General features: G+C 44.6%; 1 protein-coding gene across 1 annotated transcript; it reads left to right on the forward strand.

The window, feature by feature from the left end:
* The first annotated feature begins 604 nt into the window (after positions 1 to 604).
* Positions 605 to 12,595, forward strand: LOC123739379 (uncharacterized). The gene is made up of 2 exons (XM_045713773.1): positions 605 to 1,405; positions 10,277 to 12,595. Exon 2 carries the CDS (start codon positions 10,568 to 10,570, stop codon positions 11,615 to 11,617), a length of 1,050 nt encoding a protein of 349 aa, XP_045569729.1. The 5' UTR covers positions 605 to 1,405; positions 10,277 to 10,567; the 3' UTR covers positions 11,618 to 12,595.
* The last annotated feature ends 299 nt before the right edge of the window (positions 12,596 to 12,894 follow it).

The following is a 12,894-nucleotide window of genomic DNA, read 5'->3' on the forward strand; positions in this document are numbered from 1 at the left end:
GGGGGGGGGGGTACAACAAACGACAGATTATACAAAGACCTTAAAATACACATGTATTGATTGTTTTAACAGCTTGCTGATTGGAAGAATGTAGAATGGTCTTAATGTACTGGTCGAATTCCTTCTAGAAAACAAGGAAGAGTGTTGTGTTTCTGTTTACATTTCTGAATATTACATGTTCCCATTAGCACCGTTACATTTAAAAGGTACAATTTATTTTTCTTTAGCCTTATTGTAAGTAAGGAAACCCGAGCGGCATATTTTCCCATAATAAACAAAAGTCATCAAGAATATTATCAATTATAAATCCACAAATTATCTTGCCATCATTTCTTTACATGTAGACAATGCCAAAATAAATATCTTGTCATCATCTTTTAAAAAAAATTTTTTTTGCATACATACAATACCAAAACAAATACTAAACTGTTTCTGGATGCTCAACACACACACACACACAAAACAAAAGTACAGTTAATGTTAATATGTTTGTTGAGTTTCTTCAGGTAAATGATTCACAGGTTAGTAATACTTATGATTCATTCTGAAAGAGACCTTTGACCTTTGTTACCAAGCAGGTGTTTGTGTTGGTAACAACCACAACCTTTTTTTCAAACAGATATTACTGACAAATGTATCCCAGTAAATTGTGACATAAGGAATAGATAGATAGAACATCCCTTTGAAGTAAAGTATGTGTATAAATTCCATGTATAAATATTGTTTTGAGGGAGCAAGGAGAAAACACACTGTTTCCTGCTGGAGAGTCAACCGGACTAAGCGAGAGTATCTGAAGAAGTTGAGGTCTGGTTACGCCTCTAAACCGCATGTTTAGCGCAATTGATCTTAATTAAATATTTGTCAAATGAGTCAAATCAACGACAGAAACATGGAGACAACCGTCGGATTTTTGTGGCTGTGATAACTAGTAACGAGCGTCCACATGCCAGGTCCTCTTCCTCCTCTGATGACGTAGTGACGTGTTGGAGCTGGTCAGACAAACTACCTATTATTCCCAAGTCTCGACTCTTATTATCCGCAACAAATAGCTATTGTTTTTTTTTTCATCTCTTTGTGATCATTTTTACACAATCCCAACGTTGGCGAAGGATATTCACGGTAGTCTACTTGTTTTTGGGAAAGGTTATACGAGTTGTTGTGTAGTTTAGGTAAAAGTCGCACGGCACTGGCCGCTCGTCGGTTTCTATGCGGTAGGGACATGTTGTTATCCATTGTTATGGACTTGTAGCGCTAGTTGTCTTCAGTCCCATACTAGAGTAGTCTCTGTCTCTCTCTCTGTGTCTCTCTGCGATGGCCGAGGCGAGGAGAATGGAGGACGAACAGCAGCAGAGTTTGAGAGGGGAACCGAGAGGGGAACCTGTCGTAAGGAGACAACCATCTGGAGGTAACATCTCACCAAACAACATTCCACCAGAATAGTTTATGTATCAACATCTGTTGTTTGTGCTGTGTGTGTTTAGTTTTAAAGTACATTGTCAATGTGATGGATGTATTGCATCATAAGAAAATGATACAAACCAGTGTCGTGTTATTTATTTGTTTGGTTTTTTGTTTTGTTTTTTACGTGTGAGAGGTAGTGGAAAAACAACAATTTAAATGGCGTCATTTCCGCAACGTTTGTACCAACAGATTTTTGTAATTTTTTATTTAACCAGGAAAAGCCCATTGAGACCCAGAGCCTCTTTTTCAAGGGAGACCTGTCCAAGAAGGCAGCAACAATCAATACATTACAGATTTAATACATACAACAATATAATACAACATGATCCAGCTTAAAAGATTTTTGTTTTTACACTCCTCTGTAATAGTGGCGGTTCTAGACCATTTCAACTGGGGGGGGGGGGGCAAGCTGGGGCCAGTTGTACTGTTAGAGGGGCCAGTTACATTAGATGTTATTGTTGTCATATCGTTTTCTTCACTGCATTGGCAGGCAAAAGACCATGTTTCATAATCATCATCGTTGCCACTGTCTAAATAACGGATGTTATTTAGACAGCACCTGCATGCCAATCATCTACATTTACATTTACATTTAAGTCATTTAGCAGACGCTCTTATCCAGAGCGACTTACAAAATGGTGCATTCACCTTATGATATCCAGTGGAACAACCACTTTACAATAGTGCATCTAAATCTTTTAAGGGAGGGGGGGTTAGAAGGATTACTTTATCCTATCCTAGGTATTCCTTAAAGAGGTGGGGTTTCAGGTGTCTCCGGAAGGTGGTGATTGACTCCGCTGTCCTGGCGTCGTGAGGGAGCTTGTTCCACCATTGGGGTGCCAGAGAAGCGAACAGTTTTGACTGGGCTGAGCGGGAACTGTGCTTCCTCAGAGGTAGGGGGGCCAGCAGGCCAGTGGTGGATGAACGCAGTGCCCTTGTTTGGGTGTAGGGCCTGATCAGAGCCTGAAGGTATGGAGGTGCCGTTCCCTTCACAGCTCCGTAGGCAATCACCATGGTCTTGTAGCGGATGCGAGCTTCAACTGGAAGCCAGTGGAGAGAGCGGGGTGACGTGAGAGAACTTGGGAAGGTTGAACACCAGACGGGCTGCGGCGTTCTGGATGAGTTGTAGGGGTTTAATGGCACAGGCATGGAGCCCAGCCAACAGCGAGTTGCAGTAATCCAGACGGGAGATGACAAGTGCCTGGATTAGGACCTGCGCCGCTTCCTGTGTGAGGCAGGGTCGTACTCTGCGAATGTTGTAGAGCATGAACCTACAGGATCGGGTCACCGCCTTGATGTTAGTGGAGAACGACAGGGTGTTGTCCAGGATCACGCCAAGGTTCTTAGCACTCTGGGAGGAGGACACAAGGGAGTTGTCAACCGTGATGGCGAGATCATGGAACGGGCAGTCCTTCCCCGGGAGGAAGAGCAGCTCCGTCTTGCCGAGGTTCAGCTTGAGCTGGTGATCCGTCATCCACACTGATATGTCTGACAGACATGCAGAGATGCGATTCGCCGCCTGGTTATCAGAAGGGGGAAAGGAGAAGATTAATTGTGTGTCGTCTGCATAGCAATGATAGGAGAGACCATGTGAGGATATGACAGAGCCAAGTGACTTGGTGTATAGCGAGAATAGGAGAGGGCCTAGAACAGAGCCCTGGGGAACACCAGTGGTGAGAGCGCATGGTGCGGAGACAGATTCTCGCCACGCCACCTGGTAGGAGCGACCTGTCAGGTAGGACGCAATCCAAGCGTGGGCCGCGCCGGAGATGCCCAACTCGGAGAGGGTGGAGAGGAGGATCTGATGGTTCACAGTATCAAAGGCAGCAGATAGGTCTAGAAGGATGAGAGCTGAGGAGAGAGAGTTAGCTTTAGCAGTGCGGAGAGCCTCCGTGACACAGAGAAGAGCAGTCTCAGTTGAATGACCAGTCTTGAAACCTGACTGATTTGGATCAAGAAGGTCATTCTGAGAGAGATAGCAGGAGAGCTGGCCAAGGACGGCACGTTCAAGAGTTTTGGAGAGAAAAGAAAGAAGGGATACTGGTCTGTAGTTGTTGACATCGGAGGGATCGAGTGTAGGTTTTTTCAGAAGGGGTGCAACTCTCGCTCTCTTGAAGACGGAAGGGACGTAGCCAGCGGTCAAGGATGAGTTGATGAGCGAGGTGAGGAAGGGGAGAAGGTCTCCGGAAATGGTCTGGAGAAGAGAGGAGGGGATAGGGTCAAGTGGGCAGGTTGTTGGGCGGCCGGCCGTCACAAGATGCGAGATTTCATCTGGAGAGAGAGGTAGGGCAGTGTGAGCAGGACCAGCGGTGTCGTTTGACTTAGCAAACGAGGATCGGATATCGTCAACCTTCAAAATGGTTGACGAAGTCATCCGCAGAGAGGGAGGAGGGGGGAGGGGGAGGAGGATTCAGGAGGGAGGAGAAGGTAGCAAAGAGCTTCCTAGGGTTAGAGGCAGATGCTTGGAATTTAGAGTGGTAGAAAGTGGCTTTAGCAGCAGAGACAGAAGAGGAGAATGTAGAGAGGAGTGAGTGAAAGGATGCCAGGTCCGCAGGGAGGCGAGTTTTCCTCCATTTCCGCTCGGCTGCCCGGAGCCTTGTTCTGTGAGCTCGTAGTGAGTCGTCGAGCCACGGAGCAGGAGGGGAGGACCGAGCCGGCCTGGAGGATAGGGGACAGAGAAAATCAAAGGATGCAGAAAGGGAGGAGAGGAGGGTTGAGGAGGCAGAATCAGGAGATAGGTTGGAGAAGGTTTGAGCAGAGGGAAGAGATGATAGGATGGAAGAGGAGAGAGTATTGGGAGAGAGAGAGCGAAGGTTGGGACGGCGCAATACCATCCGAGTAGGGGCAGACTGAGAAGTGTTGGATGGGAGCAAGAGGGAAAAGGATAGAAGGTAGTGGTCGGAGATTTGGAGGTGAGTTGCAATGAGATTAGTGGAAGAACAGCATCTAGTAAAGATGAGGTCAAGCGTATTGCCTGCCTTGTGAGTAGGGGGGGAAGGTGAGAGGGTGAGGTCAAAAGAGGAGAGGAGTGGAAAGAAGGAGGCAGAGAGGAATGAGTCAAAGGTAGACGTGGGGAGGTTAAAGTCACCCAGAACTGTGAGAGGTGAGCCATCCTCAGGAAAGGAACTTATCAAGGCGTCAAGCTCATTGATGAACTCTCCAAGGGAACCTGGAGGGCGATAAATGATAAGGATGTTAAGCTTGAAAGGGCTGGTAACTGTGACAGCATGGAATTCAAATGAGGAGATAGACAGATGGGTCAGGGGAGAAAGAGAGAATGTCCACTTGGGAGAGATGAGGATTCCAGTGCCACCACCCCGCTGGCTCGATGCTCTAGGGGTATGCGAGAACACGTGGGCAGACGAAGAGAGAGCAGTAGGAGTAGCAGTGTTATCTGTGGTAATCCATGTTTCCGTCAGCGCCAGGAAGTCTAGGGACTGGAGGGTAGCATAGGCTGAGATGAACTCAGCCTTGTTGGCAGCAGACCGGCAGTTCCAGAGGCTGCCGGAGACCTGGAACTCCACGTGGGTCGTGCGCGCTGGGACCACCAGGTTAGAGTGGCAGCGGCCACGCGGTGTGAAGCGTTTGTATGGCCTGTGCAGAGAGGAGAGAACAGGGATAGACAGACACATAGTTGACAAGCTACAGAAGTGTTGTTTCTTGTATTATTGTCTCCTGTGTCTTTAGAGAACTGTTTCACTTTGATATCCTTTTTCTTCTGTCCTGATTTTCTCTTTCTTTTCTTCTGTTAACTAGATATTCTTTGTTGTTCTTCGTTAGCTAGCTAGCTTCTTCCAAAAGAGTCCCTAGCAACTGCTTAGCAACTGGTAAACAATTCAGCTTGCTAAGATAACTACAATTTTATGAAAAATAGTTATTTTTCAAAAGCCTATCTTCTTTGTTTGTTGCTTGTTTTTTCTCCTATTCAGTCTTGCAGTTTTCTTTTGCTTTTTTCCGATGTACTTCACTCTAAAAACCATGTAAATTTCAATATTTGATTTGATCTCAATCAGTTTCATGGGAATATGCATTTTTGATCTTGTTGAATTACTGTTTCGTGAGCCAGGGCCCGGCGGCAGAACGAATCAGTCGGACGGCCATTTCACGTCCGTAGTCACATTTTATCACGGGACTTCCTGTGTGCACGCGCTAGCACAGTTGTTTTTAATGGGTTCTAACACCAAAGAGTTTTCACCACTTCCGAATTCGTGAGAAATGACGTTCCAACCCCCGTTCATCGCCCCGTTCATCGCCCCGTTCATCGCAAGCGAACCACAGCCTTTTCCAGGCCCTCTGAGTTTCCCATGTCAGTGACCTCGGGACAGACAGCTGTTTTTGCGCAATGGGGAAAAATGTTTCCACTGGATATATGTGACCGACCAGCTCAATCTGTTTTTATGTAGCAAAATTAGAAATTGTATTTTACATTGGATAAAAGTTATATCATATACTACAGTTGAGGAACAATGGGAAAGTAGTTCTGCTTTGAAAGTTGATAAACTTGTAACACCACTTTTTGAGAAAATGGCCCGTGAATGTTTTGGTACACCTACTGGAGAGCTCTTCTTTGTCTCCACCCATTCAGCATTGTTCACACCCTCTTAAGCTTTAGCCCCACCCATCTCTTTAAGGATTCACATGTGAAGCCATGTGGTAAACAACCAAAGATTTCAAGACTAAAGGCCGGTTTACACTACTACGCCTAAAGGCCGCTTTACACTACTACGCCTAAAGGCCGGTTTACACTACTACGCCTAAAGGCTGATTTACACTACTACGCCTAAAGGCCGGTTTACACTACTACGCCTAAAGGCTGGTTTACACTACTACGCCTAAAGGCCGCTTTACACTACTACGCCTAAAGGCCGCTTTACACTACTACGCCTAAAGGCCGGTTTACACTACTACGCCTAAAGGCCGCTTTACACTACTACGCCTAAAGGCTGATTTACACTACTACGCCTAAAGGCTGATTTACACTACTACGCCTAAAGGCTGATTTACACTACTACGCCTAAAGGCTGGTTTACACTACTACGCCTAAAGGCCGGTTTACACTACTACGCCTAAAGGCCGGTTTACACTACTACGCCTAAAGGCCGGTTTACACTACTACGCCTAAAGGCCGATTTACACTACTACGCCTAAAGGCCGGTTTACACTACTACGCCTAAAGGCCGGTTTACACTACTACGCCTAAAGGCCGGTTTACACTACTACGCCTAAAGGCCGCTTTACACTACTACGCCTAAAGGCCGCTTTACACTACGCCTGTTGACAGTTGCAGCAGTGACATCGTGAACATTCTATTGTCGTCTGACAACAAACTTGTCGTTGTTGTTATGAGAAAGTATAAACACAAAAACGACAGCAGCCTGGTGGTCCAGTATAGCATAACTAGTGTATTTTAACACCAATAAATTAAACTGTTTAAAAAATAAATGTAGTATATGTCATTCTAGCAAATCAGGCAACTAAAAGCAACGTTCCATCTTTTATTTATTTTGTTGTGATTTCTACCTCCCTTTTTTCTCCACAAATTTTGTGATTATGATCTTGTCTCATCGCTGCAACTCCCCAACGGGCTCGGGAGAGGGGCGAAGGATCGAGTCATGCGTCCTCCGAAACGTGACTCACCAAACCCCACTTCTTAACACCCTCCCAGCTTAACCCGGAAGCCAGACGCACCGATGTGTCAGAGGAAACACTGTTCAACTGACGACCTGCAGGCGCCCGGCAGCCTTTTCTGTGTGTTCTCTTCTCCACTCCCTCTGCATGTTTACAATCAAATTCCAGAATTTACTCCATCTCTTTAGCTATCATACTCTAATTCCACTGATTTCAAAACTCGGGTCCTCCAGAAAGTGGAGAGCAACACTGATGCAGTTCTACTACGTGATATATTTATAAAAAATCAGCGTTAGAAAGGATGACCTACACATACTTAGCAGCTCACGTTATAGACAGAAGCGTGCTACATGGCAGACCAATCCGAAATCATCTCTCGGCATGTCCGGCCCACACATTATCTCAGCCAATCGTGGCTAGCGGGAAGGTTCGTGGCTTTTTCGTTGGCTAAACCAACAAGGTTCTTAATTTAACCATTTTTATTCGTGTTTACAGATGCATACAAGTTTCATTAAGGCACATGACAGATGCATACAAGTTTCATTAAGGCACATGACAGATGCATACAAGTTTCATTAAGGCACATGACAGATGCATACAAGTTTCATTAAGGCACATGACAGATGCATACAAGTTTCATTAAGGCACATGACAGATGCATACAAGTTTCATTAAGGCACATGACAGATGCATACAAGTTTCATTAAGGCACATGACAGATGCATACAAGTTTCATTAAGGCACATGACAGATGCATACAAGTTTCATTAAGGCACATGACAGATGCATACAAGTTTCATTAAGGCACATGACAGATGCATACAAGTTTCATTAAGGCACATGACAGATGCATACAAGTTTCATTAAGGCACATGACAGATGCATACAAGTTTCATTAAGGCACATGACAGATGCATACAAGTTTCATTAAGGCACATGACAGATGCATACAAGTTTCATTAAGGCACATGACAGATGCATACAAGTTTCATTAAGGCACATGACAGATGCATACAAGTTTCATTAAGGCACATGACAGTTTGCTTCTTCCGGGAAGGCATTTCTGCCCCCCCAAAAAATGCATTTTGATATATAAAATAAAAAGTTTACATTCAAAGCCTCTCCTGTGAAGTAGTGACGAGCGACAATATACCTAGTTTCCTGAAATGAGTCACATATGGGATCATTAGATCATGATATTTTTCTCTTTCACATCGAGGCCTGGTCATTATCGACACCGGGAGAGTGTTAGAAAGATGTTTCTAGTACTGTGAGGAACTATTATCATTCACAATGGATGTTAAAACAGACTTGGTTGACTTAGGCTACTGTCTGAGAGGCTAGTATTGTTTTAGTCTCTAACTATAGATACTGTCTGAGAGGCTAGTATTGTTTTAGTCTCTAACTATAGATTCTGTCTGAGAGGCTAGTATTGTTTTAGTCTCTCTAACTATAGATACTGTCTGAGAGGCTAGTATTGTTTTAGTCTCTATAGATACTGTCTGAGAGGCTAGTATTGTTTTAGTCTCTAACTATAGATACTGTCTGAGAGGCTAGTATTGTTTTAGTCTCTAACTATAGATACTGTCAGAGGCTAGTATTGTTTTAGTCTCTAACTATAGATACTGTCAGAGGCTAGTATTGTTTTAGTCTCTAACTATAGATACTGTCTGAGAGGCTAGTATTGTTTTAGTCTCTCTAACTATAGATACTGTCTGAGAGGCTAGTATTGTTTTAGTCTCTCTAACTATAGATACTGTCTGAGAGGCTAGTATTGTTTTAGTCTCTATAGATACTGTCTGAGAGGCTAGTATTGTTTTAGTCTCTCTAACTATAGATACTGTCTGAGAGGCTAGTATTGTTTTAGTCTCTATAGATACTGTCTGAGAGGCTAGTATTGTTTTAGTCTCTCTAACTATAGATACTGTCTGAGAGGCTAGTATTGTTTTAGTCTCTCTCCCTATTCCCTATATAGAGCGTTATGCATTTTTGGACCAGAGGCTTTTATAAGGTGCTTTTTGAGGTAAAATCACAGGCTGCAGTAAGGAGTAGTTTAGCCTTTGTATCCTGTATAATGCATTATAACCTGTACATAGATAAAACCCCACCTGTACTCTCTGTACCTAGAGCTGTAGTTAACACGCTGCAGTAAGGAGTAGAAGTTCAGCTTTATAACACCCTTCATAGCAGCATTATAGGGGATGTGATATATATACCACGGCTAAGGGCTGTTTTTAAGCATGACGCAACACTGAGTGCCTGGATAGAGCCATTAGCCGTGGTATATTGGCCATATACCACAAACCCCTGAGGTGCCTTATTGCTGTTATAAACTGGTTACCAACGTAATTAGAGCAGTAAAAATAATGTTTTTTTGTCATACCTGCCTTATACGATCTGATATACCAACGGCTGTCAGCCAATCAGCATTCAGGCATTGAACCACCCAGTTTATAATGGCCTAAGATTTGGTTTGATTTGGTAATGTGTTATAACTCAATGCATAAGAAAACCTTTTTTTAAGCCTCTTTACTCTCTGCACTCGGAGCTGTAGTTAATAACAGGCTATAATAAGTTATAATGCAGCTGGAAACATTGATGACTACCCCAGATTGACTGATGTTTTCTGCTGCTCAACCCCATCACTAGCCTATCACAGCTACGGTCTTTATTTTTAACCAGCCAACCAGATCCAGGGGAGAGGGTTTCCACATTCTAGATCCCGGAGAGAGAGAGTTTCATTGGACAGCGGTTTGGTTTCCATCTTTCCTCTGGATCTTCAGTTCACTCTGTTACGTTCTGGAAGATCCACCAGAACTGCTGGACTTCTGCTGCTCTAATAGTTCTGTGGATGTTTGTTTTATCTGAATCACAGACAAGAGGAACTTTATATGCTGGGGAGTTATCTATATTTATTATAATTGGACCAGGTAAGTTTGACTTGAGAATGAATTCTCCTTTTATTAGAAATGACTAAAAGGAGGAGTTACAGGGGAGAAGAGATGAATGAGCTAGTGTGGCGATATCTTGATCAAGGCTTCTCTCGTCCCCTTTCTCTATTTCACTATCTCCATTCCCCCTCTTTTATCTCCCTTCCCCTCTTCTCTCTCCATTCCCCTCTTCTCTCTCCATTCCCCTCTTCTCTCTCCATTCCCCTCTTCTCTGCTCTCTCTCTTTCTCTCCACAGAGCGCTCAGAGAGGCAGAAAGACCACAGACTCAGGTAAGAGATCTGCTAGTTTTGACAGACATATTGTGTATCTCAAATAGTACCCTATTCTCTCTTTTAATGCACTACTTCTGACCAGAGTACACTGGCTCCTGGTCTAAAGTAGTGCACTACTTCTGACGAAAGTGTCCCAAATGACCCCTGTTCCCAATGGGCCCTGGTCTAAAGTAGTGCACTATAAAGGGAAAAGGGTGCTGTTTGGGATATAGACCATTTTTTTCCTCTGCTATTACTCATCTGCCATATAAATTATGACCTTGCTTTGCACGCCAACACTTGCTGCCGGGCTAGGAGCTGTTAGCATGGCTAGTGGTTTTATATGGTTGGCTGAGCAGGACTGTAGAGCTGTTAGCATGGCTAGTGGTTTTATATGGTTGGCTGAGCGGGACTGCAGAACTGTCGGGCTAGGAGCTGTTAGCATGGCTAGTGGTTTTATATGGTTGGCTGAGCGGGACTGTAGAACTGTCGGGCTAGGAGCTGTTAGCATGGCTAGTGGTTTTATATGGTTGGCTGAGCAGGACTGTAGAGCTGTTAGCATGGCTAGTGGTTTTATATGGTTGGCTGAGCGGGACTGTAGAGCTGTTAGCATGGCTAGTGGTTTTATATGGTTGGCTGAGCGGGACTGCAGAACTGTCGGGCTAGGAGCTGTTAGCATGGCTAGTGGTTTTATATGGTTGGCAGAGCGGGACTGCAGAACTGTCGGGCTAGGAGCTGTTAGCATGGCTAGTGGTTTTATATGGTTGGCTGAGCAGGACTGTAGAGCTGTTAGCATGGCTAGTGGTTTTATATGGTTGGCTGAGCAGGACTGTAGAGCTGTTAGCATGGCTAGTGGTTTTATATGGTTGGCTGAGCGGGACTGCAGAACTGTCGGGCTAGGAGCTGTTAGCATGGCTAGTGGTTTTATATGGTTGGCTGAGCGGGACTGCAGAACTGTCAGGCTAGGAGCTGTTAGCATGGCTAGTGGTTTTATATGGTTGGCTGAGCAGGACTGTAGAGCTGTTAGCATGGCTAGTGGTTTTATATGGTTGGCTGAGCGGGACTGCAGAACTGTCAGGCTAGGAGCTGTTAGCATGGCTAGTGGTTTTATATGGTTGGCTGAGCAGGACTGTAGAGCTGTTAGCATGGCTAGTGGTTTTATATGGTTGGCTGAGCGGGACTGCAGAACTGTCAGGCTAGGAGCTGTTAGCATGGCTAGTGGTTTTATATGGTTGGCTGAGCAGGACTGTAGAGCTGTTAGCATGGCTAGTGGTTTCATATGGTTGGCTGAGCGGGACTGCAGAACTGTACAATCACCCTTCTGAACAATATTTCTGTGACGTATAAGCAGGTTAACCATTAAAGAGGAATGGAAACACTCGGCTTTAGAACACCAGCTAACTGGAAATCGCCATATTAGCGTTGTTGCGTCATCGGCAAAATAGCTTTTGTAATTCCTGAATGTACCGTGACCTCTGCGTACATTAATTGGCATGAATTGGCTGGTGTCAAACCATATATGAAAACATGATACATACAGTATTTTGAAAGATAAGAACAAGCCTTTGAAATGATATGACATACAATAACACAACTAATCCTCATGAAGCTAGAGACTTAGAGCAGATGGATACGGCCATAACAACACAACTTCCTTATTTTGAATAGTGTAACATTTTACTGTGCAATTCATGATGGCGCTAACCACACCTCTAATAAACGTTGTTCAGGATCAAAATACAGAAAATAAAGATTTTTCTGTGTTACAAGCGATTTGTTTCGTATTAGTGGATGGAATAAACCTCTTTGTTTTACATCCTCAAGTCTTTCCATTCCTAATTGTTTTTTTTAAATTCTTATTTAAAACATAGCTGGGACTACTTTCTCTCTCTCTCTCTCTCTCAGCTGTCTCACAGCTGTTGCAGTAAGTATCCCGGTGCGGTGTTGAGGTTAGGCCGGGACTACTTATTTTCTGCCTCTGACACAACCCTGGAACTATGTGGCTCCAGCTTCAGTCGATTGGCATGGTAACAGGCTGGAGAGGCTACTCTGGCTGCGGATAGAAATTTCCCCTCTTCAGATGCTGATCTGGAATCAGTTTAGCCTTAAACTGATGTTAGCCTTTAACCATAAGGAGGGGGAAATGCAAAAACTGACCTTAGATCAGAGTCTGAAGGCAACCTCTTTCCCAGAGTTTTAGGAGATTGTTATTCAATGTCAGGAAGTATATACTGATGCATGTAAGCAAATAGTTTGGAGGGGGAGGGGGAGGGAGGAGTAGAGGAAGATGGAAAGGGTATAGTAGAAGGTACAAGAAGTGAGGGAAGGGGGGCAGAGCAGGAGGGGGGAAGGAGGGAAGAGCAGGAGGGGGGAAGACAAGAAGTGAGGGAAGGAAGGGAGAGCAGGAGGGGGAGAAGGAGGGAAGAGCAGGAGGAGGAAAGAGAAGAAGTGAGGGAAGGAAGGGAGGGGGGAAGGAGGGAAGAGCAGGAGGGGGAAAGGGAGAAGAGCAGGGGAAGACAGGGAAGAGAAAACAGGGGAAGAGGAAGAGCAGGGGGGAGGGGAGAGCAGGAGGTTCAAGTAGGGTATAGGGAGAGTTTCTTCC

Source organism: Salmo salar, unplaced genomic scaffold (assembly GCF_905237065.1).
Source record: "Salmo salar unplaced genomic scaffold, Ssal_v3.1, whole genome shotgun sequence".
Classification (NCBI taxonomy): Eukaryota; Metazoa; Chordata; class Actinopteri; order Salmoniformes; family Salmonidae; genus Salmo; species Salmo salar.